Below are 22315 nucleotides of genomic sequence, written 5' to 3'. Positions count from 1 at the left end.
TAATAAAAAGAATGCATAGCCTATTTGTTACAATTCTATTACAGTGAGTCACAGCAGCTCGTAATAAAAAGAATGCATAGCCTATTTGTTACAATTCTGTTACAGTGAGTCACAGCAGCTCGTAATAAAAAGAATGCATAGCCTATTTGTTACAATTCTGTTACAGTGAGTCACAGCACCTCATAATAAAAATAATGCATAGCCTATTTGTTACAATTCTGTTACAGTGAGTCACAGCAGCTCATAATAAAAAGAATGCATAGCCTATTTGTTACAATTCTGTTACAGTGAGTCACAGCAGCTCATAATAAAAAGAATGCATAGCCTATTTGTTACAATTCTGTTACAGTGAGTCACACCAGCTCATAATAAAAATAATGCATAGCCTATTTGTTACAATTCTGTTACAGTGAGTCACAGCAGCTCATAATAAAAAGAATGCATAGCCTATTTGTTACAATTCTGTTACAGTGAGTCACAGCAGCTCATAATAAAAAGAATGCATAGCCTATTTGTTACAATTCTGTTACAGTGAGTCACAGCAGCTCATAATAAAAATAATGCATAGCCTATTTGTTACAATTCTGTTACAGTGAGTCACAGCAGCTCATGATAAAAAGAATGCATAGCCTATTTGTTACAATTCTGTTACAGTGAGTCACAGCACCTACCAATAAAAAGAATGCATAGCCTATTTGTTACAATTCTGTTACAGTGAGTCACAGCACCTCATGATAAAAAGAATGCATAGCCTATTTGTTACAATTCTGTTACAGTGAGTCACAGCAGCTCATGATAAAAAGAATGCATAGCCTATTTGTTACAATTCTGTTACAGTGAGTCACAGCACCTACCAATAAAAAGAATGCATAGCCTATTTGTTACAATTCTGTTACAGTGAGTCACACCAGCTCGTAATAAAAAGAATGCATAGCCTATTTGTTACAATTCTGTTACAGTGAGTCACAGCAGCTCATAATAAAAAGAATGCATAGCCTATTTGTTACAATTCTGTTACAGTGAGTCACAGCAGCTCATAATAAAAAGAATGCATAGCCTATTTGTTACAATTCTGTTACAGTGAGTCACAGCAGCTCATAATAAAAAGAATGCATAGCCTATTTGTTACAATTCTGTTACAGTGAGTCACAGCAGCTCATAATAAAAAGAATGCATAGCCTATTTGTTACAATTCTGTTACAGTGAGTCACACCAGCTCATAATAAAAATAATGCATAGCCTATTTGTTACAATTCTGTTACAGTGAGTCACAGCAGCTCATAATAAAAAGAATGCATAGCCTATTTGTTACAATTCTATTACAGTGAGTCACAGCACCTCATAATAAAAAGAATGCATAGCCTATTTGTTACAATTCTGTTACAGTGAGTCACAGCAGCTCATAATAAAAAGAATGCATAGCCTATTTGTTACAATTCTGTTACAGTGAGTCACAGCAGCTCATAATAAAAAGAATGCATAGCCTATTTGTTACAATTCTGTTACAGTGAGTCACAGCAGCTCATAATAAAAAGAATGCATAGCCTATTTGTTACAATTCTGTTACAGTGAGTCACACCAGCTCATAATAAAAATAATGCATAGCCTATTTGTTACAATTCTGTTACAGTGAGTCACAGCAGCTCATAATAAAAAGAATGCATAGCCTATTTGTTACAATTCTATTACAGTGAGTCACAGCAGCTCGTAATAAAAAGAATGCATAGCCTATTTGTTACAATTCTGTTACAGTGAGTCACAGCAGCTCGTAATAAAAAGAATGCATAGCCTATTTGTTACAATTCTGTTACAGTGAGTCACAGCAGCTCATAATAAAAAGAATGCATAGCCTATTTGTTACAATTCTGTTACAGTGAGTCACAGCAGCTCATAATAAAAAGAATGCATAGCCTATTTGTTACAATTCTGTTACAGTGAGTCACAGCAGCTCATAATAAAAAGAATGCATAGCCTATTTGTTACAATTCTGTTACAGTGAGTCACACCAGCTCATAATAAAAATAATGCATAGCCTATTTGTTACAATTCTGTTACAGTGAGTCACAGCAGCTCATAATAAAAAGAATGCATAGCCTATTTGTTACAATTCTGTTACAGTGAGTCACAGCAGCTCATAATAAAAAGAATGCATAGCCTATTTGTTACAATTCTGTTACAGTGATTCACAGCAGCTCATAATAAAAAGAATGCATAGCCTATTTGTTACAATTCTGTTACAGTGAGTCACAGCAGCTCATAATAAAAAGAATGCATAGCCTATTTGTTACAATTCTGTTACAGTGAGTCACAGCAGCTCGTAATAAAAAGAATGCATAGCCTATTTGTTACAATTCTGTTACAGTGAGTCACAGCAGCTCATAATAAAAAGAATGCATAGCCTATTTGTTACAATTCTGTTACAGTGAGTCACAGCAGCTCATAATAAAAAGAATGCATAGCCTATTTGTTACAATTCTGTTACAGTGAGTCACAGCAGCTCATAATAAAAAGAATGCATAGCCTATTTGTTACAATTCTGTTACAGTGAGTCACAGCAGCTCATAATAAAAAGAATGCATAGCCTATTTGTTACAATTCTGTTACAGTGAGTCACAGCAGCTCATAATAAAAAGAATGCATAGCCTATTTGTTACAATTCTGTTACAGTGAGTCACAGCAGTTCATAATAAAAAGAATGCATAGCCTATTTGTTACAATTCTGTTACAGTGAGTCACTCCGTTATTCCTGGATAGTGAAAACTTAGCAGAACATATGTTTGCAACAGTATAGGAGGGAGGTATAATAACCAATTTTACTATTCAATGATAATTCTAAAATCTATTTTTATCTATCTCTCCTGAATTATATAACAATTCGGACGGAATATACAAGTAGTGCCCCTTTACCTCTGTTTTTGCCGGTGTGAACCAGGGGATCACGACATAACACACTTTCTAGGTGATAATTTATACATCACAATGCAAAATCTACATTTATATTGAGTGGTGATAATTTACACACCACTACACAATACCAATATTGATATTTGGATCTAGCATTGAGCATTAATAGGAGCAATATCAGGTGTCCCAGCACCAGATTTTAATATTTCAGCACTTACTATCTTCTATCCTTTTAAAAATATTTAGCTTTTTTTGATAGGTGGGGAGTTCATTTTATTTGAAATATTCTAATAAAAGTTATGTTTTAATTGATTCATAGACAACTATTCGTTGACTGTGTGCACCATAAAGCTACCTCCTTTCTTTTTCTTTTTTGACCAAACAAGGAAGGGGCCTCCTCAACATTTAAAATGTCCTTTATAGCTACAATCATGTACTGAATGCTTTTAGCCAATTTCGGATCTACTCTGGAATCACTAGTGTCGACACAGGAATCAGAGTCCGTGTCGGTATCAGTATGAATTAGTTGGGCAAAAGATCTCTTATGTGACCCCGAGGGATCTCCTGTGGAAGAAAAAGCAGAGCTTTGTAACATCACATCCTCCACAGACTTTCTCCACGTCTGCGCCTGAGACTCAGATTTATCAAATCTTCTGATATGATTCACACTATCACGCAAATCTTTCACCCAATCAGTCTCGGGTGATGCCGACACTGCCACCACATTAACATTCTGCGTCCCTAATATAGCTTCCTCTGGGGAAGAGCACTCTGCCTCAGACATGTCACAAACGTGTACCAAACACTCCACAGACACTCCGGGCTTATGGGAGACAGACCCACAGTAAAATCTGTCAGAGGGACATTGGCCCTCATTCCGAGTTGTTCGCTCGCAAGCTGCTTTTAGCAGCTTTGCACACGCTAAGCCGCCGCCTACTGGGAGTGAATCTTAGCTTATCAAAATTGCGAACGGAAGATTAGCAGAATTGCGAATAGACACTTCTTAGCAGTTTCTGAGTAGCTCCAGACTTACTCGGCATCTGCGATCAATTCAGGGCTTGTCGTTCCTGGTTTGACGTCACAAACACACCCAGCGTTCACCCAGACACTCCTCCATTTCTTCAGCCACTCCCGCGTTTTTCCCAGAAACTGTAGCGTTTTTTTCGCACACACCCATAAAATGGCCAGTTTCCACCCAGAAACACCCACTTCCTGTCAATCACACTACGATCACCAGAACGAAGAAAAAAAACCTTGTAATGCCGTGAGTAAAATACCTAACTGCATAGCAAATTTACTTGGCGCAGTCGCACTGCGGACATTGCGCATGCACATTAGCGACTAGTCGCTCCGTTGCAAGAAAAAAATAACGAGCGAACAACTCGGAATGACCTCCATATAGGATTTGGAGGCTCACACCCCAGCGCCAGTAACACAATGCCTGTGGAACAAAATTGCCTAGAGACCTGCAGCGCTTATATAATTATATATAAATATATCACATACAAAGCACCAATTTGCACTGTGTCCCCACTGTTTTGCACCCTGATACTTGTTCAGCAGTGAAGGAAGGACCAGTGATCTCCTCTGCAGCCTGGAAGGGGAGAAAATGGCGACGAGTAGTGTGCTGGCTGACTGAGGAAGAAGCTCCGCCCCTGCAATAGCACGCTTCTCCTCAGAGTATTCCACTGTAATATTTATACTGGCGGGGGTAGGACTGTGTCGCGGCACCATATGTCCCCTCTATGCCAGTTTTTATAAAGTATCCTGCGCCCTGTTGTGCCTGTGTGATATGGGAGCATGGCCGCCCGCTGCACGGTACCTTTAGCCATCACTATAATATTGATCTTCTTCTTATACTTGCGTGTCTTCTGACTTCTGGCTGTGTAAGGGGGGGGTGACGGCAGGCTGTGGGAGTGAGCATCTAGGCGCAGCTAGCGTTCAGGACCATTCAGGAGCTATGTCCTGTCAGCCAGAAGCAGAGCCATGAAACTATCAGGAAGCTGGTTCCTACTTCTGCCCCCCTGTCCCACGAAGCAGGGAGACTGTTGCCAGCAGTGCTCCCTGAAAATAAAAAACCTAAGTCTTTTCAGAGAAACTCAGTAGAGCTCCTTTGGAGTGCATCCAGTCTGCCTGGGCACAATTCACCCCTGCACCTGTAATGGCAGGCCTAACTACCATACCCGTTACATAACTAGAATACAATGCAGCTTCCTGCATACAATCTGATGGATTTGTGACAGGGCCCCGTGCAGAGCAGGGGGTGACTCCCACATTATTCTGCGTTTGTGTGGGAGCATGGCGCGCAGCATTCCGCTCACTGCGCGGTACATCATAATGCCATCACCGGAGAAGAAGTCTTCTTTTCTTCTGCTACTCACCTGTCTTCTGACTTCTGGCTCTGTATGGGGGTCTTAAAGTGTCCATGTCTCCTGCGGATCCCGTCTATACCCCATGGTTCTAAATGTGACACCAGCATCCTCTAGGACGTATGAGAAAAAATGTCTGACACTATTTATTTACACAGAAAAAGCCAAAATCACAAGTACATACAGTCACTATTGGTGGTTCTGGGCTCCGGCCAGTTCAATGGAAATCGCACAGTCACAATGGCAGCGTGTGTACCCACCTCTACACACCAGACGGGATATTTATACACAGCAACATTGATATTATGTGGACACAAAAGTAACAATACAAGTGACACATTAACAGGAAATTGTTTCTGTCACCATAGCGACAACTATCTGATAAGATAATACACAAATAAAAAGACTCAACGGAAACCTTTTGTTTTTAAACTTAAAAAATACTTTACTCTGCACAACAGCCTATGGGGGTCATTCAGACCCAACCGCAATAGCGGCCCACAGCAGTTTTCTGGTGGTGGGAAAATACACATGCATAGCAGCCGCACAGACACACACATTGCGGCCACATCCCTGAGGGGTGAACGTGGGCGGGCCGGGACTATTTTCCAGGGGCTGAGTGATGTCACGTCTGCGTTCATCTCTGATTAACCCCCTATAATCTTCCAGAGTGCACCTCATATCTCATCTTTTCCAAGTTACTACAAATGATATGAGATCGGTAGCAGCACTACTTTCAGGATTATTACACAGAACACACATAAAGGCTGACACAGCAAATAACAGTGACACATACAAGGGATTATTAGTAATAAGGAAGCATAATCCCCTGGTACTGTACTGTGGCCACCCGCCCTGTCTCCCCCCCACTACTGCCACCACCCTGTCTCCCTCACTACTTCCACCACCCTGTCTCCCTCACTACTGCCACCCACCCTGTCTCTCCCTCACTACTGCCACCCGCCCCGTCTCCCCCCACTATTGCCACCCGCCTTGTCTCCCCGACTACTGTCATCCGCACTGTCTCCCCCACTACTGCCACCCACCCCGTCTCCCTCTCTGACACCTTAGCACTGCTTGGGGCCAATATTACCCACTGACAGTGCCTCCGGCAGCCCCCACTACAGCAATAGTCCCAGCCACCCTGTCTCCCCCGTGACATTTCAGCACTGCTTGGGGATTCTTGGTACTGCTGGTAACAGTCCTTCATCTGCAGATGGAGGACATTACAGTAGTCTATGTGTGATGATACAAGTGCATGTATGACTGTAGGTAGATCTTCTGAGAGAAATAAGTGCTGGAGTATGGCTATGTTCCTCAGATGAGGATCTGATTGTGGCTGATACCTGATGTCTAAGTGTCACTCCACAATCCAGGACAAAAAGATTCCGTACAGGGTCAGCATTTTGTTACTCTGAATCCCCAAGCGCAAGTCTGGTTGGTTTGCAAAGCTGAGCTATAGCCCTGCCCTTTGTTGGTGAGCTTCTATCATAAGGACATATTTCACCAGGACTGAGTCACAGCCAACTGGCATCATGTATACCTGCAGCTCAACTAGACAACCATTTAGGATTGTACTGGGTTCTCAGTACCCAGTGCAAAAGACAGGTGATCTATATAGCAGTAGTAGATGAGGATTGACATCTGATTTTTTCACCCTACGGTAGCATGTATATTGCAAAAAGCATAGGAAATATGATAAGAACCTTGAGGAACATTGCATGGCAATGATGAGTATACTCCAGATTAAAATGGTTTCTCCCCTGAGTTATGCCTACAATAGCTGATTTACTTCTCAGAGTATGGAAATGGTTTCTCATATGTGTGACTTTCCTGGTGTGTAACAAGATTTGATTTCCAGGTAAAACATTTCCCACACTCAGAACATGGAAATGGCTTATCCCCTGTGTGACTTCGCTGATGTGTAACAAGTTGTGATTTCCAGATAAAACACTTCTCACACTCAGAGCAAGAAAATGGCTTCTCACCTGTGTCACTTCTCTGATGTTTAATAAGATCTGATTTGAGTGCAAAACATTTTCCACACTCAGAACATGGAAATGGCTTCTCACCTGTGTGACTTCGTTGATGTTTAACAAGATGTGATTTCTGTGTAAAACATTTCACGCACTCAGAGCAAGAAAATGGTTTCTCACCTGTGTGAGTTCTCTGATGTTTAATAAGATCTGATTTCTGTGTAAAACATTTCCCACACTCAGAACATGGAAATGTATTCTCACCTGTGTGACTTCGCTGATGATTAACAAGATGTGATTTCTGTGTAAAACATTTCCCGCACGCAGAGCAAGAAAATGGCTTCTCACCTGTGTGAGTTCTCTGATGTTTAACAAGATCTGCTTTGTGTGCAAAACATTTCCCACACTCAGAACATTGAAATGGCTTCTCACCTGTGTGACTTCTCTGATGTTTAATAAGATCTGATTTCTGTGTAAAACATTTCCCACACTCAGAACATGGAAATGTATTCTCACCTGTGTGACTTCGCTGATGATTAACAAGATGTGATTTCTGTGTAAAATATTTCCCGCACTGAGAGCAAGAAAATGGATTCTCACCTGTGTGACTTCTCTGATGTTTCACAAGATGTGATTTCCGTGTAAAACATTTCTCACACTCAGTACATGGAAATGGCTTCTCACCTGTGTGACTTCTCTGATGTGCAACAAGATGTGATTTCCGTGCAAAACATTTCCCACACTCAGAACATGGAAATGGCTTCTCACCTGTGTGACTTCTCTGATGTTTAATATGATCTGATTTCTGTGTAAAACATTTCCCACACTCAGAACATGGAAATGTATTCTCACCTGCGTGACTTCTCTGATGTTTAACAAGATGTGATTTCCGTGTAAAACGTTTCTCACACTCAGTACATGGAAATGGCTTCTCACCTGTGTGACTTCTCTGATGTGTAAGAAGATCTGATTTCCATGCAAAACATTTCCCGCACTCAGAGCAAGAAAATGGATTCTCACCTGTGTGACTTCTCTGATGTTTAACAAGAAGTGATTTCCGTGTAAAACATTTCCCACACTCAGAACATGGAAATGGCTTCTCACCTGTGTGACTTTGCTGATGTGCAACAAGATATGATTTCCGTGCAAAACATTTCCCACATTCAGAACATGGAAATGGCTTCTCACCTGTGTGACTTCGCTGATGATTAACAAGATGTGATTTCTGTGTAAAACATTTCACGCACTCAGAGCAAGAAAATAGCTTCTCACCTGTGTGACTTCTCTGATGTTTAACAAGATCTGATTTCCGTGTAACACATTTCCCACACTCAGAGCAAGAAAATGGCTTCTCACCTGTGTGACTTCTGTAATGTATAACAAGATGTGATTTACTTAAACAACATTTCCTACACTCAGAACAAGAAAATGGCTTCTCACCTGTGTGACTTCTCTGATGTGTAACAAGATCTGATTTCCATGTAAAACATTTCTCACACTCAGAACATGGAAATGGCCTCTCACCTGCCTTAGCTGGCTGATGGGTAATAAGCTTTGTGTTCTGTGTAAAACATTTGGCATCTATAGAACAGGGAAACTCTATATCTACTGTCAGAGCTGTAACAGATGCACCAATATCAGAGTGATCAGGAGAACATTTCCCAGGATCAGGGGGATCAGCTGATAGAGCTGGATGTATCACTGCGGTAATGGGGTTATCTCCTGGAGAATCCTGTCTACTGTCATTATCTTTTATGTCACAATCCGGGGATAACATTAGATGTCCTTCTGAGATATTCCTGCTTGTGTGTCCATCTGCTGGAAATAAAATACATTATGGAAATGTGACATTTTCTGTAACAATATTAATCTTGTAAACAATAGAAGATGACTCTATGGGACACTTAATTGTAAATGTGTGTGTATAATAAAACATAATTTTTAATGAAGGCTTTATAATATTGTGTCTCAGACTATCATTATGTCCACCCTCCTGAGAACACTCACAATAACAAATGTAATATTATAATAAGACTTAGATATATCTCTCTCTTGTACTGGTAACTAACCATGAAGTATAAATGGAGATGTAGTCACTCACCAAGTCCTATGTCAGCACCAATGTAAAACAATGGATGGGGAACATATCGTATGAATTGGAGATTCGAGATGAATAATAACATCAGTCATATGAGCTGATGGATCAGAGAAATGTCTCCTAACGTTACTCCTGGAAGCATTGGTAAGGTAGCATTCCTTTAAGTGTGTGCTCATACGCTGGTAAGCTTGTACAAGTGTTACTCACCCTTATATAAGGTATATTGCTACAGCAGAGTAGGTGTGGAACAAGGTATTTTACATGCAATACACCATATAATACCCTGCAATCATCATCATCATCTGCTAGGATATAATCCACTTTTACACCCCCATCATCAGTGTTTTACCTCTATTCTCTCAATAGTAATAAGGATGATGTGAGTACGGTAAGTATGATATGGAGAATTACATATCAGAATCTATACAGCTGCCGCCATACTTCTGCTTTTCATACGTGTGCTACTGGCAGCAGTGAACATTTGCGTGAGAGTGCAGGGAAGACAGCAGAGTCTAATGAGAAAGAGATTGCAGGGATGTACCACACCTGTCACCCCTGTTAGTATATAAAATAATAAATAAGAGGAGTGTGGTCCATCCAGACGTGCTTTCTGGAGCTCTCCTCACTAAGTGGCTTCTTATCTACCCTACCTGATAGCTCTCAGCCGCCACCAGGACCAAGACCCAATCTATTAAGTCCTCCACTCCTACTGCCCTAAAGCCGCTCGCTCCGGTCACTGTTCACTGGCGCAGCCTAGTGACGCCACTGAAGCCAGGGGCTGTATTCTGGGGCTAAGTGTGCCCAGTCTTTCCTGCATGCTCCGGATACCTGACTTGGAGGCGTTTTTGGTTTAGGAGGGAGCACTTTCTCTCCCGCTCACACAGGTGAGCAGCTCCCGCTATTACTGGGGACAGAACGGGATGCCCACAGTCGCGGGAGCCCGGCAGTGATATTGGGAAGTGAGGTGGCTGTCATTTTGGATCCTGGTGCCTGGCCATCACATGCTTTGCCTTCTGCCTTCAATAAGGTGTAAAATTGATATAAGCTGCTTAATAAGTGTCCTGAAGGCTGGACCGGGGTCACTACACTAAATTGAAGCATTTGCCTGGAGGTGAAACTACCTTCTAGTTATATGGTACCACTAGCATCTACTTCCACTCAGTCTACATGCAGAGCCCAGTATCAAGTATCATCTGAGTACAGCGCATTACACTCTGATTACAACCTCACAGTATATTATTTTGTGGATATATTCACTGAATATATTTTGCCATTTGTGTCTCGCTGTGCTGAGTACTTCATGTCTGTGATCACGCTGACCTCTAGAGGAATTTCTTGGTCATTACTGTGTTATTTGAGTTGCATTACATCATGTTTACTTGAAATTTTGGCTCGGACACCCCTGTCACCCTGACTTAGAATGTCATTTTGAACTGAGTCATCTTGATGTAACCTCCTGACAGCATACTACTGCTCCTTTTATTTATAGATCGTTTGTATTTTCCTATCTCTGAGAGGTCAGTCTCTTTGTAGTCGGCATACCATGTCTCCAGAAAAGGTTAAAAAGGTACCAAATCAGCCCCACCTGTCCTTCTCTTTGGTACCTCGAATTCAGTTTGTCCTTCTGAGACCGCTACAACATCATCTGCTTCTTGTCAGACGCACAGCCCAGCTGTAATGGCTGAAGACGTCTTAAGACACTCTAGATGGTCCTGTTACTCTACGCTCTATACATTCTATGTTATCTACATTTAAGGACTGAAATAACCTCAGAACTTAACTCTAATATTCAAGCTTTGAGGTCCAGTATCAGTGAGATTGGCACTCGTACAGACTAAGATGAAAGAGATTGTTGCGTTTCACAAAGATCTGATTTCAGCACATGACACCCTTCAGGAAGACCCTGTCTCTATTCGTGATAAAGTCATTGATTTAGAAGACAGGTCTCAGAGAAATAATATCAGAATAATGGGCATTCCGGATTCTGCTACAAATGCTGAGCTGTATGATTATGCCAAGGTTCTCTATTCAGAAACTTTCACCGAAGGCTTCTGCCGCAGACTTTCTTATTGATAGGATCCATAGACTCCCAAACTCCAAACAGGCCCCTATCCAAGCACCGAGGGACACTCTGCTCAGGGTCCACTTTTATCATATTAAAGAATGCATTCTACAGGCTGCTTTGTATTCCTCATCACAGCTGAGTGCCTGGATAATCTGCAGATATTTCCGGAAATTTCTCCTGAGACGCTGTCCCAAAGGCGTCTATTCCACCCAAGGAAATGTGCAATAAAAATGGGGCTTTCCTACTAAGGGGTAAATTTACTAAGATTCGTATTTTCCAGAATCATGTCCAAGTTCAATCACGAATGACATCGACAGTGTAAAATTGCAACTTTTTGAATTGATTACGACTAATTTACTAAGCTGTCGTATTCGGGTTTTTCTTTTCTTCCGATGTCGATGTCATTCGTGTTTTTTTTTAGTTTTTTACGGCAGTGATTAGCAAAACACTGCCGACTTTTTTTACAATCAATCTCGGCCGGATCTGTGTGATCCGTGCTGGGGTTCTTCTTTTTTTTTTTTTTTTTTATTAAACACTGTAAAATAAAAATAAAAATGCGTGGGGTCCCCCCTCCTAAGCATAACCAGCCTCGGGCTCTTTGAGCCGATCCTGGTTGCAAAAATATGGGGAAAAAAATGACAGGGGTTCCCCCATATTTAAGCAACCAGCATCGGGCTCTGCGCCTGGTCCTGGTCCCAAAAATACGGGGGACAAAAAGAGTAGGGGTCCCCCGTATTTTTAAAACCAGCACCGGGCTCCACTAGCTGGACAGATAATGTCACAGCCGGGGGTCACTTTTATATAGTGCCCTGCGGCCGTGGCATCAAAAATCCAACTAGTCACCCCTGGCCGGGGTACCCTGGGGGAGTGGGGACCCCTTCAATCAAGGGGTCCCCCCCCCCAGCCACCCAAGGGTGAAGCCCGAGGCTGTCCCCCCCCATCCAATGGGCTGCGGATGGGGGGGCTGATAGCCTTTGTTGTAAAAGTAAAGATATTGTTTTTAGTAGCAGTACTACAAGTCCCAGCAAGCCTCCCCCGCATGCTGGTACTTGGAGAACCACAAGTACCAGCATGCGGCGGAAAAACTGGCCCGCTGGTACCTGTAGTACTACTACTAAAAAAATACCCAAAAAAACACAAGACACACACACCGTGAAAGTATAATTTTATTACATACATACACACATACATACATACTTACCTTATGTTCCCACGCAGGTCGGTCCTCTTCTCCAGTAGAATCCAAGGTGTACCTGTTGAAGAAATTATACTCACGAGATCCAGGGGCCCAGGGTCCACGGAGAAATCCTTTGTAATCCACGTACTTGTTAAAAATAACAAAACGCTTAGCCGAGCCACGCACTAAAAGGGGACCCATGTTTTCACATGGATCCCCTTTTCCCGACTGCCAGAAAACCCACTCTGACTTCTGTCTAAGTGGGTTTCCTCAGCCAATCAGGGAGCGCCACGTTGTAGCACTCTCCTGATCAGCTGTGTGCTCCTGTCCTCACTGACAGGCAGCACGCGGCACTGTTACAATGTAGCGCCTATGCGCTACATTGTAACCAATGCTGGGAACTTTCTGCCCTGCGGTTGACCTAAAGTGACGTCACCGCTGAGCAGAAGGTTCCCAGCATTGGTTACAATGTAGCGCATAGGCGCTACATTGTAACAGTGCCGCGTGCTGCCTGTCAGTGAGGACAGGCGCACACAGCTGATCAGGAGAGTGCTACAACGTGGCGCTCCCTGATTGGCTGAGGAAACCCACTTAGACAGAAGTCTGAGTGGGTTTTCTGGCAGTCGGGAAAAGGGGATCCATGTGAAAACATGGGTCCCCTTTTAGTGCGTGGCTCGGCTAAGCGTTTTGTTATTTTTAACAAGTACGTGGATTACAAAGGATTTCTCCGTGGACCCTGGGCCCCTGGATCTCGTGAGTATAATTTCTTCAACAGGTACACCTTGGATTCTACTGGAGAAGAGGACCGACCTGCGTGGGAACATAAGGTAAGTATGTATGTATGTGTGTATGTATGTAATAAAATTATACTTTCACGGTGTGTGTGTCTTGTGTTTTTTTGGGTATTTTTTTAGTAGTAGTACTACAGGTACCAGCGGGCCAGTTTTTCCGCCGCATGCTGGTACTTGTGGTTCTCCAAGTACCAGCATGCGGGGGAGGCTTGCTGGGACTTGTAGTACTGCTACTAAAAACAATATCTTTTCTTTTACAACAAAGGCTATCAGCCCCCCCATCCGCAGCCCATTGGATGGGGGGGGACAGCCTCGGGCTTCACTCCTGGCCCTTGGGTGGCTGGGGGGGGGACCCCTTGATTGAAGGGGTCCCCACTCCCCCAGGGTACCCCGGCCAGGGGTGACTAGTTGGATTTTTGATGCCACGGCCGCAGGGCACTATATAAAAGTGACCCCCGGCTGTGGCATTATCTGTCCAGCTAGTGGAGCCCGGTGCTGGTTTTAAAAATACGGGGGACCCCTACTCTTTTTGTCCCCCGTATTTTTGGGACCAGGACCAGGCGCAGAGCCCGATGCTGGTTGCTTAAATATGGGGGAAACCCTGTCAATTTTTTCCCCATATTTCTGCAACCAGGATCGGCTCAAAGAGCCCGAGGCTGGTTATGCTTAGGAGGGGGGACCCCACGCAATTTTTTTTTGAAAAATAAGTACTTTCCCACCCCTTCCCACTGATATACATGCACGGATCTCATGGATCCGTGCATGTCTATCCAATCACGAAAAAAAAAAACAGGTCTGTTTTTTTTTAGCACTTTTTTACGAGTTGTAATTTTTCACGGCAGTGTTTTTTTTTTTTTTTTTGCTTTGCACTTCTTAGTAAATGACCGAGATTCATACTTAAACAGCCGCGTTTTGACCGATGGTGTATTCATTCGTAATTTTTTACTTGGACTTGCAAAAAATTACGAATGCCCTCATCTCTGCCGTGATTAGTGTTTAGTAAATTACCGAGATGACACTTTGATGAAAAAACGGCATCTCGGTCAAAATCGGGAGCTTAGTAAATTTACCCCTAAGATTATTGTAATGTGAAACGGCGCCTTCACAGTGATACCTTCACCCGAGGATAGTCCTGCTATTCTAAAAAAGTGGGACATTCCTCTTGACAGTCCTTCATGACACTTTACCTAAACCAATCCCGGAGGAGTTGTCTTCCATCTCAAAGTAATATGCTAAAGGAGTAAGACTGTTAGAGACACTCAGAGTTTGTTTCGTACTGTAACATGTGCCAACTGGGACTAAGTTACTGGGCATGGATCTATTTTTGGCCCAGATTTATTTACTCGTTATAGGTTTAAAAACGGATCTTTTTATCTTTATTTCCTGACCTACTTAATTGCTATATGGTTTGTTATTCTTTCCACTGTTACATTTCATAATACCTTTCTAGAATGTTTGGGTGTTCAGGCAAAGCATGACTGATTTGTCTTTAAGATCCTGTTGTCCATATAACTGTGTTGGTAGAACCTACATTGGATATCAGGCCATGTTCTTGGCCTTTACCTCCTTTGGATACACTGGTTACATTGAGATTTGATATTTCTTTGTACAATTGTTACTATGATGACTAGATTTTGCACTCTCGTATGGCTACTTGCGGTAGTCGGTGGATTTCCCTTTTAGGCCCGACCGCCACCTTTTTCGACCTTTCTGTCACGGTACCCTAGTGACGGAACCTCTAGCTTCTTTATGGACGCTATTTGTTTGTCTCCCCTTTTTGTTCCCTATTTAATTTTTTTGGTTATTTGATAGTGTGAAGTATGCACACGCCCTACAGACTCTATTGGACTTTACACAGATGATCCTAGATGTTTCATACCATGATCTGATCTCTATCACGGTGACATTTTTAAGGTTTCAATTCTCCTCATAAGAGACGTCTTGCAATAAAATATTTCACTGACCAGAAGGTGGAGGTGGTAGCCATTCAGGAATCACATGTTCCATTGCACTCTCCCCCTCAGTTTACCAATAACTACCCAACATGCTATATCTCCTGTGGTGCAGCCATCCTTTCCCATAGATCCTGCCCCTTTCCCCTGGACAGCAAGTGGGTGGATTGCAATGGTAGATATTGGATTCTAGTTGGGAAGATTCATAATAAATATGTCCCCCTCACTTCTCTCTATGTCCCTAAAGCCAGACAGCCCAGATTTCTTACATATTTTTTTCAAAAGCTACAAAAAATTGCACTTCTCCTTATGGGAAATTTTAATCTTGCTCCAGACCCTCATCTTGATAGATCCTCCACTACTGAGGAACAGACCGTTCCTCAGCTTCCTCATGCTCCCTTTATTAGCTGAATTTGACCTTTGAGTAAGTGTGAAGGACACAGTCAGTGGGAAGAATATACACAGCTTTTAGGCTGGCTGATTATAATAAATATATCTTCCTATTATCAGCATCTCAGATGGAAACTGTCTAGTAAGATGTTTGGGGTATTGTATTCATAAGTAGGTGAAAGGGGACAGTTGTCCAGGATAAGATAAATTATGTTATACTGAATGACTACTGCACCCAGCATCACAGACCTGAGTGTAATATCTGGTAAGACAATGTCAGCGTATCCTTGCAGGGTATAAAGCCTAGAGACTTACACATAGCAGGTCAGTTCCGAGTGAAGCTAGTTCTGTCTGCAGCAGATATAGACTTCATAAACCCACCACAGTTTAATAAATTCAGACAGAGTTATTAAAAAGAGGGACCCTGAGGGCGACTGAACTATATTGTTTAAACTACGTAAATGATGACCATCACCTGGGACAGGTGAGATAAGAGCTGAGTATTTTAATTTGTTCTTCCTATTAAGTTATAATATGTCCTGTGTCAGTCTCTGTATTTATCACATTGTATACCAGAACCTGGTCGCTTATGTTTTTCAACAATTTATGGTCTGATCACACCCCTCTGATAGGGTCCTGGTCGCCTTTTCCCGCTACTCCTCCTTTACGACATTGGAGATTGCAGGATTATATAGTAATGGATGCTGAAGGCACCAGAATTTTTGAAAGATGCCCTGTCCTCCTACTTAGACATGAATGCTCCTGAAGATACTTCCATTAGGAACCACTGGTGTGCTCTTAAGGCCATGGATCAGAAGCCAGAGAAGGCCGTCATCCAAGTGCCAGGCGACAGGAAATCAGCAGGGAATGTGCAGGATTCTGAATGCTGGTTCCCATACACAAGCTCAATAAATGTATTATATATCTAAGGCGACGGTAGCAAGACTCAGATGCTGCCAACTCAGTAACAGGAGCCAGTCATTAGCCGATTCCCTGTTACAGGAGCATGTGGATACATGACAGGGGCTGCACCAGATATTTCCTAAGCATTGTGTCACGTGACATGAGGAACCCCGAGCCTGTGCCCCAGCAAGCAGCTGCACCATGCCACAAATAAGGAGTGGTTTATATACAGAGCGGCGTGTGCTAATAGTGACACTCTCAGGGCATGTAATACCATAGGCAGAGGTACTGCTAGCACACATTAACAGGATGTGAGGAGGAGAGCAGGAGTATAATAGGGGCTGATGGCTCCTGATTTATGAGATACACCAGAGAGTGTGGGGAGGAGACTGGTCAGATCTCTGGGCTGGAAACACAGTGACATGATGTGAGGGGGAGAGCAGGAGTATAATAGGGGCTGATGGCTCCTCATGTATGAGATATACCAGAGAGTGTGGGGAGCAGACTGGTCAGATCTCTGGGATGGTAACACATAGTGACATGATGTGAGAGCAGGAGTATAATAGGGGCTGATGGCTCCTCATGTATGAGATATACCAGAGAGTGTGGGGAGGAGACTGGTCAGATCTCTGGGCTGGTAACACACAGTGACATGATGTGAGGGGGAGAGCAGGAGTATAATAGGGGCTGATGGCTCTTGATGTATGAAATACACCAGAGAATGCGGGGAGGAGACTGGTCAGATCTCTGGGCTGGTAACACACAGTGACATGATGTGAGGGGGAAAGCAGGAGTATAATAGGAGCTGATGGCTCCTGATGTATGAGATACACCAGAGAGTGTGGGGAGGAGACTGGTCAGATCTCTGGGCTGGTAACACACAGTGACATGATGTGAGGAGGAGAGCAGGAGTATAATAGGGGCTGATGGTTCCTGATGTATGAGATACACCAGAGAGTGTGGGGAGGAGACTGGTCAGATCTCTGGGCTGGTAACACACAGTGACATGATGTGAGGAGGAGAGCAGGAGTATAATAGGGGCTGATGGTTCCTGATGTATAAGATACACCAGAGAGTGTGGGGAGGAGACTGGTCAGATCTCTGGGCTGGTAACACATAGTGACATAACGTGAGGAGGAGAGCAGGAGTATAATAGGGGCTGATGGCTCCTGATATATAGGATACACCAGAGAGTGTGGGGAGGAGACTGGTCAGATCTCTGGGCTGGTAACACACAGTGACATGATGTAAGGTGGAGAGCAGGAGTATAACAAGGGCTAATGGCTCCTGACTCCACACTGGGAAAATACATATTCCTCATTAGTTTGTACTGACAGAGGAGGGTGTAGGATAAAAGATTGCTGTAGTGACTGAGCAAGGAGAATATGTGACTTCTGTAATAAGTGTTTATTACTCACCTGTGCTGATATCTGTAGGGATCTCCTCCTCCTTACACTGCTGATCTCCCCTCACATACGTCTCTTCTTCTCCCTTTGTATCTTCTGCCTTTATATCAGTCACATACGTCTCTTCTTCTCCCTTTGTATCTTCTGCCTTTATATCAGTCACATACGTCTCTTCTTCTCCCTCTATATCTTCTGCCTTTATATCAGTCACATACGTCTCTTCTTCTCCCTCTATATCTTCTGCCTTCATATCTCTCACATCCGTCTCTTCTTCTACCTCTATATCTTCTGCCTTTATATCAGTCACATACGTCTCTTCTTCTCCCTCTATATCTTCTGCCTTTATATCAGTCATATACGTCTCTTCTTCTCCCTCTATATCTTCTGCCTTCATATCTCTCACATCCGTCTCTTCTTCTCCCTCTATATCTTCTGCCTTTATATCAGTCACATACGTCTCTTCTTCTCCCTTTGTATCTTCTGCCTTTATATCAGTCACATACGTCTCTTCTTCTCCCTCTATATCTTCTGCCTTTATATCAGTCACATACGTCTCTTCTTCTCCCTCTATATCTTCTGCCTTCATATCTCTCACATCCGTCTCTTCTTCTCCCTCTATATCTTCTGTCTTGATATCAGTCACATACTTCTCTTCTTCACCCTCTATATCTTCTGTCTTTATATCAGTCACATACGTCTCTTCTTCTCCCACTATATCTTCTGCCTTTATATCAGTCACATACTTTTCTTCTTCTACCTCTATATCCTCTGCCTTTATATCAGTCACATACGTCTCTTCTTCTCCCTGTATATCTTCTGCCTTCATATCAGTCACATACGTCTCTTCTTCTCCCTCTATATCTTCTGTCTTGATATCAGTCACATACTTCTCTTCTTCACCCTCTATATCTTCTGTCTTTATATCAGTCACATACGTCTCTTCTTCTCCCACTATATCTTCTGCCTTTATATCAGTCACATACGTCTCTTCTTCTCCCTCCATATCTTCTGCCTTTATATCAGTCACATACGTCTCTTCTTCTCCCTCCATATCTTCTGCCTTTATATCAGTCACATACGTCTCTTCTTCTCCCTCTATATCTTCTGCCTTCATATCAGTCACATACGTCTCTTCTTCTCCCTCCATATCTTCTGCCTTTATATCAGTCACATACGTCTCTTCTTCTCCCTCCATATCTTCTGCCTTTATATCAGTCACATACGTCTCTTCTTCTCCCTCTGTATCTTCTGCCTTTATATAAGTCACATACGTCTCTTCTTCTCCCTCTATATCTTCTGCCATTATATCAGTCACATACGTCTCTTCTTCTCCCTCCATATCTTCTGCCTTTATATCAGTCACATACGTCTTTTCTTCTCCCTCTGTATCTTCTGCCTTTATATAAGTCACATACGTCTCTTCTTCTCCCTCTATATCTTCTGCCATTATATCAGTCACATACGTCTCTTCTTCTCCCTCCATATCTTCTGCCTTTATATCAGTCACATACGTCTCTTCTTCTTCCTCTATATCTTCTGCCTTTATATTAGTCACATACGTCTCTTCTTCTCCCTCCATATCTTCTGCCTTTATATCAGTCACATACGCCTCTTCTTCTCCCTCTGTATCTTCTGCCTTTATATAAGTCACATACGTCTCTTCTTCTCCCTCTATATCTTCTGCCATTATATCAGTCACATACATCTCTTCTGCCTTTATATTAGTCACATACGTCTCTTCTTCTCCCTCTATATCTTCTGTTTTAATATCAGACAGACTTTCTACCTAAAAAAAACCAAAAAACACTATAATGACATTTGCATACAGTCAGATTAAACTGAGGTGAAACAGTATAATATCAGTGTATAATACACACAGCTCCTCTACAGATCATATAGTGACAGTCACTTTGGTATATGTGTGAGACCCTAAATGCCACTTACCTTATCCTCCTGTGGGATCCTGTGATTCTCCTCTGTACAATCCTGGGAATACAGAGGACGGGGACATCTCTCTGGGGTATCTCTGTTACTGGGTCCATCTGTAGGAGACACACAGAGACTGAGTACAGTGTATATATGTGATTATCAGATGATGTGTGTATATAGGGGGTCCCCATACCTGCTCTCCCCTGTACAATACTTGACAGTCTCCTCTTACCCAGTGATGTGAGGGGCCGGTGATTATCCATCATCACGTCCTTGTACAGACCCCTGTGTTCCTCTATATACTCCCCCTCCTGCATGGAGACATAGACAGTGACATCCTGACACCTTATAGGAACCTGACACACACAGGGGATACATTCATCACGCAGACACATACCTTGGTGTTACTGTATAGTGTCCCATTCCCAGCAGTCACCTCTACAGTCATCACCCAGACACGTCCCCTGGTGTTACTGTATAATGCTCCATTCCCAGCAGTCACCTCTCCAGTCATCACCCAGACACATCCCCTGGTGTTACTGTATAATGCCCCATTCCCAGCAGTCACCTCTCCAGTCATCACCCAGACACGTCCCCCGGTGTTACTGTATAATGTCCCATTCCCAGCAGTCACCTCTCCAGTCATCACCCAGACACGTCCCCCGGTGTTACTGTATAATGCCCCATTCCCAGCAGTCACCTCTACAGTCATCACCCAGACACATCCCCTGGTGTTACTGTATAATACCCCATTCCCAGCACTCACCTCTCCAGTCATCACCCAGACACGTCCCCTGGTGTTACTGTATAATGTACCATTCCCAGCACTCACCTCTCCAGTCATCACCCAGACACGTCCCCTGGTGTTACTGTATAATGCCCCATTCCCAGCAATTACCTCACCAGTCATCACCCAGACACGTCCCCTGGTGTTACTGTGTAATGCCCCATTCCCAGCAGTCACCTCTCCAGTCATCACCCAGACACATCCCCTGGTGTTACTGTATAATGTCCCATTCCCAGCAGTCACCTCTCCAGTCATCACCCAGACACATCCCCTGGTGTTACTGTATAATTCCCCATTCCCAGCAGTCACCTCTCCAGTCATCACCCAGACACGTCCCCTGGTGTTACTGTATAATGTACCATTCCCAGCACTCACCTCTACAGTCATCACCCAGACACATCCCCTGGTGTTACTGTATAATGTACCATTCCCAGCACTCACCTCTCCAGTCATCACCCAGACACGTCCCCTGGTGTTACTGTATAATGTACTATTCCCAGCACTCACCTCTCCAGTCATCACCCAGACACGTCCCCTGGTGTTACTGTATAATGCCCCATTCCCAGCAGTCAACTCTCCAGTCAGCAGCTGAATGATCTTGTTGGTGAGTGAGGTGGAGGCACAGCGATGGGGTTCTAGGTCCTGCTCAGTCCTCCTGACACATGGGGACGGATGCTGGGTGTTTCACACTTACCAGATGTCTTCTTCACTACTGTGTAACCCTGCGAAATGGGAAGATATCAATATCATTGTAAATACTCCCAGATCCCCGCACCTCACCAGTCATGTCCCTGTATTACTATAGATATAAGTGATGTCACTGTGACGCTCCCAGATCCCCGCACCTCCCCAGACATGTACCTGTATTACTATAGATATGTGATGTTACTGTGACACTCCCAGACCTCCTCACCTCATGAGTCATGTCATTGTATTATTAGTAGTTATAAGTGTGTCTTTGTGACGCTCCCAGATCCCCTCAACCCCCCAGTCACGTCCCTGAATTATTACTAGAGATATAAGTGATGTCACTGTGACACTCCCAGATCCCCTCACCTCCACAGTCATGTCCCTGTATTATTACTATAGATTTAAGCTATGTCACTCTGTCGCTCCCAGATACCATCCCCTCCCCAGTCATGTCCCTGTGTTATTACTATAGATTTAAGTGATGTTACTGTGACTGTCCCAGATCCCCTCACCTCCCAAATAATGTCCCTGTATTATTATTATAGTTATATGTGATGTCACTGTGATTCTCCCAGACTCCCTCACCTCCCCAGTCATGTCCCTGTATTATTACTATAGATATAAGTGATGTCAATGTGATGCTCCCAGACACCCTCACCTCCCCAGTCATGTCCCTGTATTATTACTAAAGATAGAAGTGATGTCACTGTGACACTCCCAGACCCGCTCACCTTCCCATTCATGTCCCTGTATTATTACAGATATAAGTGATGTCACTATGATGCTACTAGATCCCTCTCACCTGCAGTCATGTCCTTGTATAATTACTATATATAAGTGATGTCACTGTGATGCTACCAGATCCCTAACCTCCCCAA

At 43.2% G+C, this 22315-nt stretch overlaps 1 protein-coding gene across 1 annotated transcript; it reads right to left on the bottom strand.

Moving 5' to 3' along the window:
- Positions 1 to 6334: 6334 nt before the first annotated feature.
- Positions 6335 to 20267, bottom strand: LOC134983374 (oocyte zinc finger protein XlCOF7.1-like). Its single transcript, XM_063949068.1, has 4 exons — positions 20193 to 20267; positions 19976 to 20073; positions 18044 to 19817; positions 6335 to 9064 (listed from the first exon to the last, which is right to left on the bottom strand). Exons 1-4 carry the CDS (start codon positions 20224 to 20226, stop codon positions 7062 to 7064), a joined length of 3909 nt encoding a protein of 1302 aa, XP_063805138.1. The 5' UTR covers positions 20227 to 20267; the 3' UTR covers positions 6335 to 7061.
- Positions 20268 to 22315: the final 2048 nt, after the last annotated feature.

The sequence above is a fragment of the Pseudophryne corroboree genome, assembly GCF_028390025.1.
Source record: "Pseudophryne corroboree isolate aPseCor3 chromosome 3 unlocalized genomic scaffold, aPseCor3.hap2 SUPER_3_unloc_14, whole genome shotgun sequence".
Classification (NCBI taxonomy): domain Eukaryota; kingdom Metazoa; phylum Chordata; class Amphibia; order Anura; family Myobatrachidae; genus Pseudophryne; species Pseudophryne corroboree.
This window is presented reverse-complemented; position numbering and strand designations above follow the sequence as displayed.

What these genes read in the sequence shown, in the direction of transcription:
- LOC134983374 (XM_063949068.1), bottom strand. Translation starts at nt 20,226, where the DNA reads ATGATGGATAATCACCGGCCCCTCACATCACTGG. An exon ending in CCGGCCCCTCACATCACTGG is followed by an intron (nt 20,074 to 20,192) that starts GTAAGAGGAGAC and finishes TGTCTCCTACAG; the next exon opens with ATGGACCCAGTAACAGAGAT. An exon ending in CCCTACAGATATCAGCACAG is followed by an intron (nt 9,065 to 18,043) that starts GTGAGTAATAAA and finishes TATTTCCAGCAG; the next exon opens with ATGGACACACAAGCAGGAAT.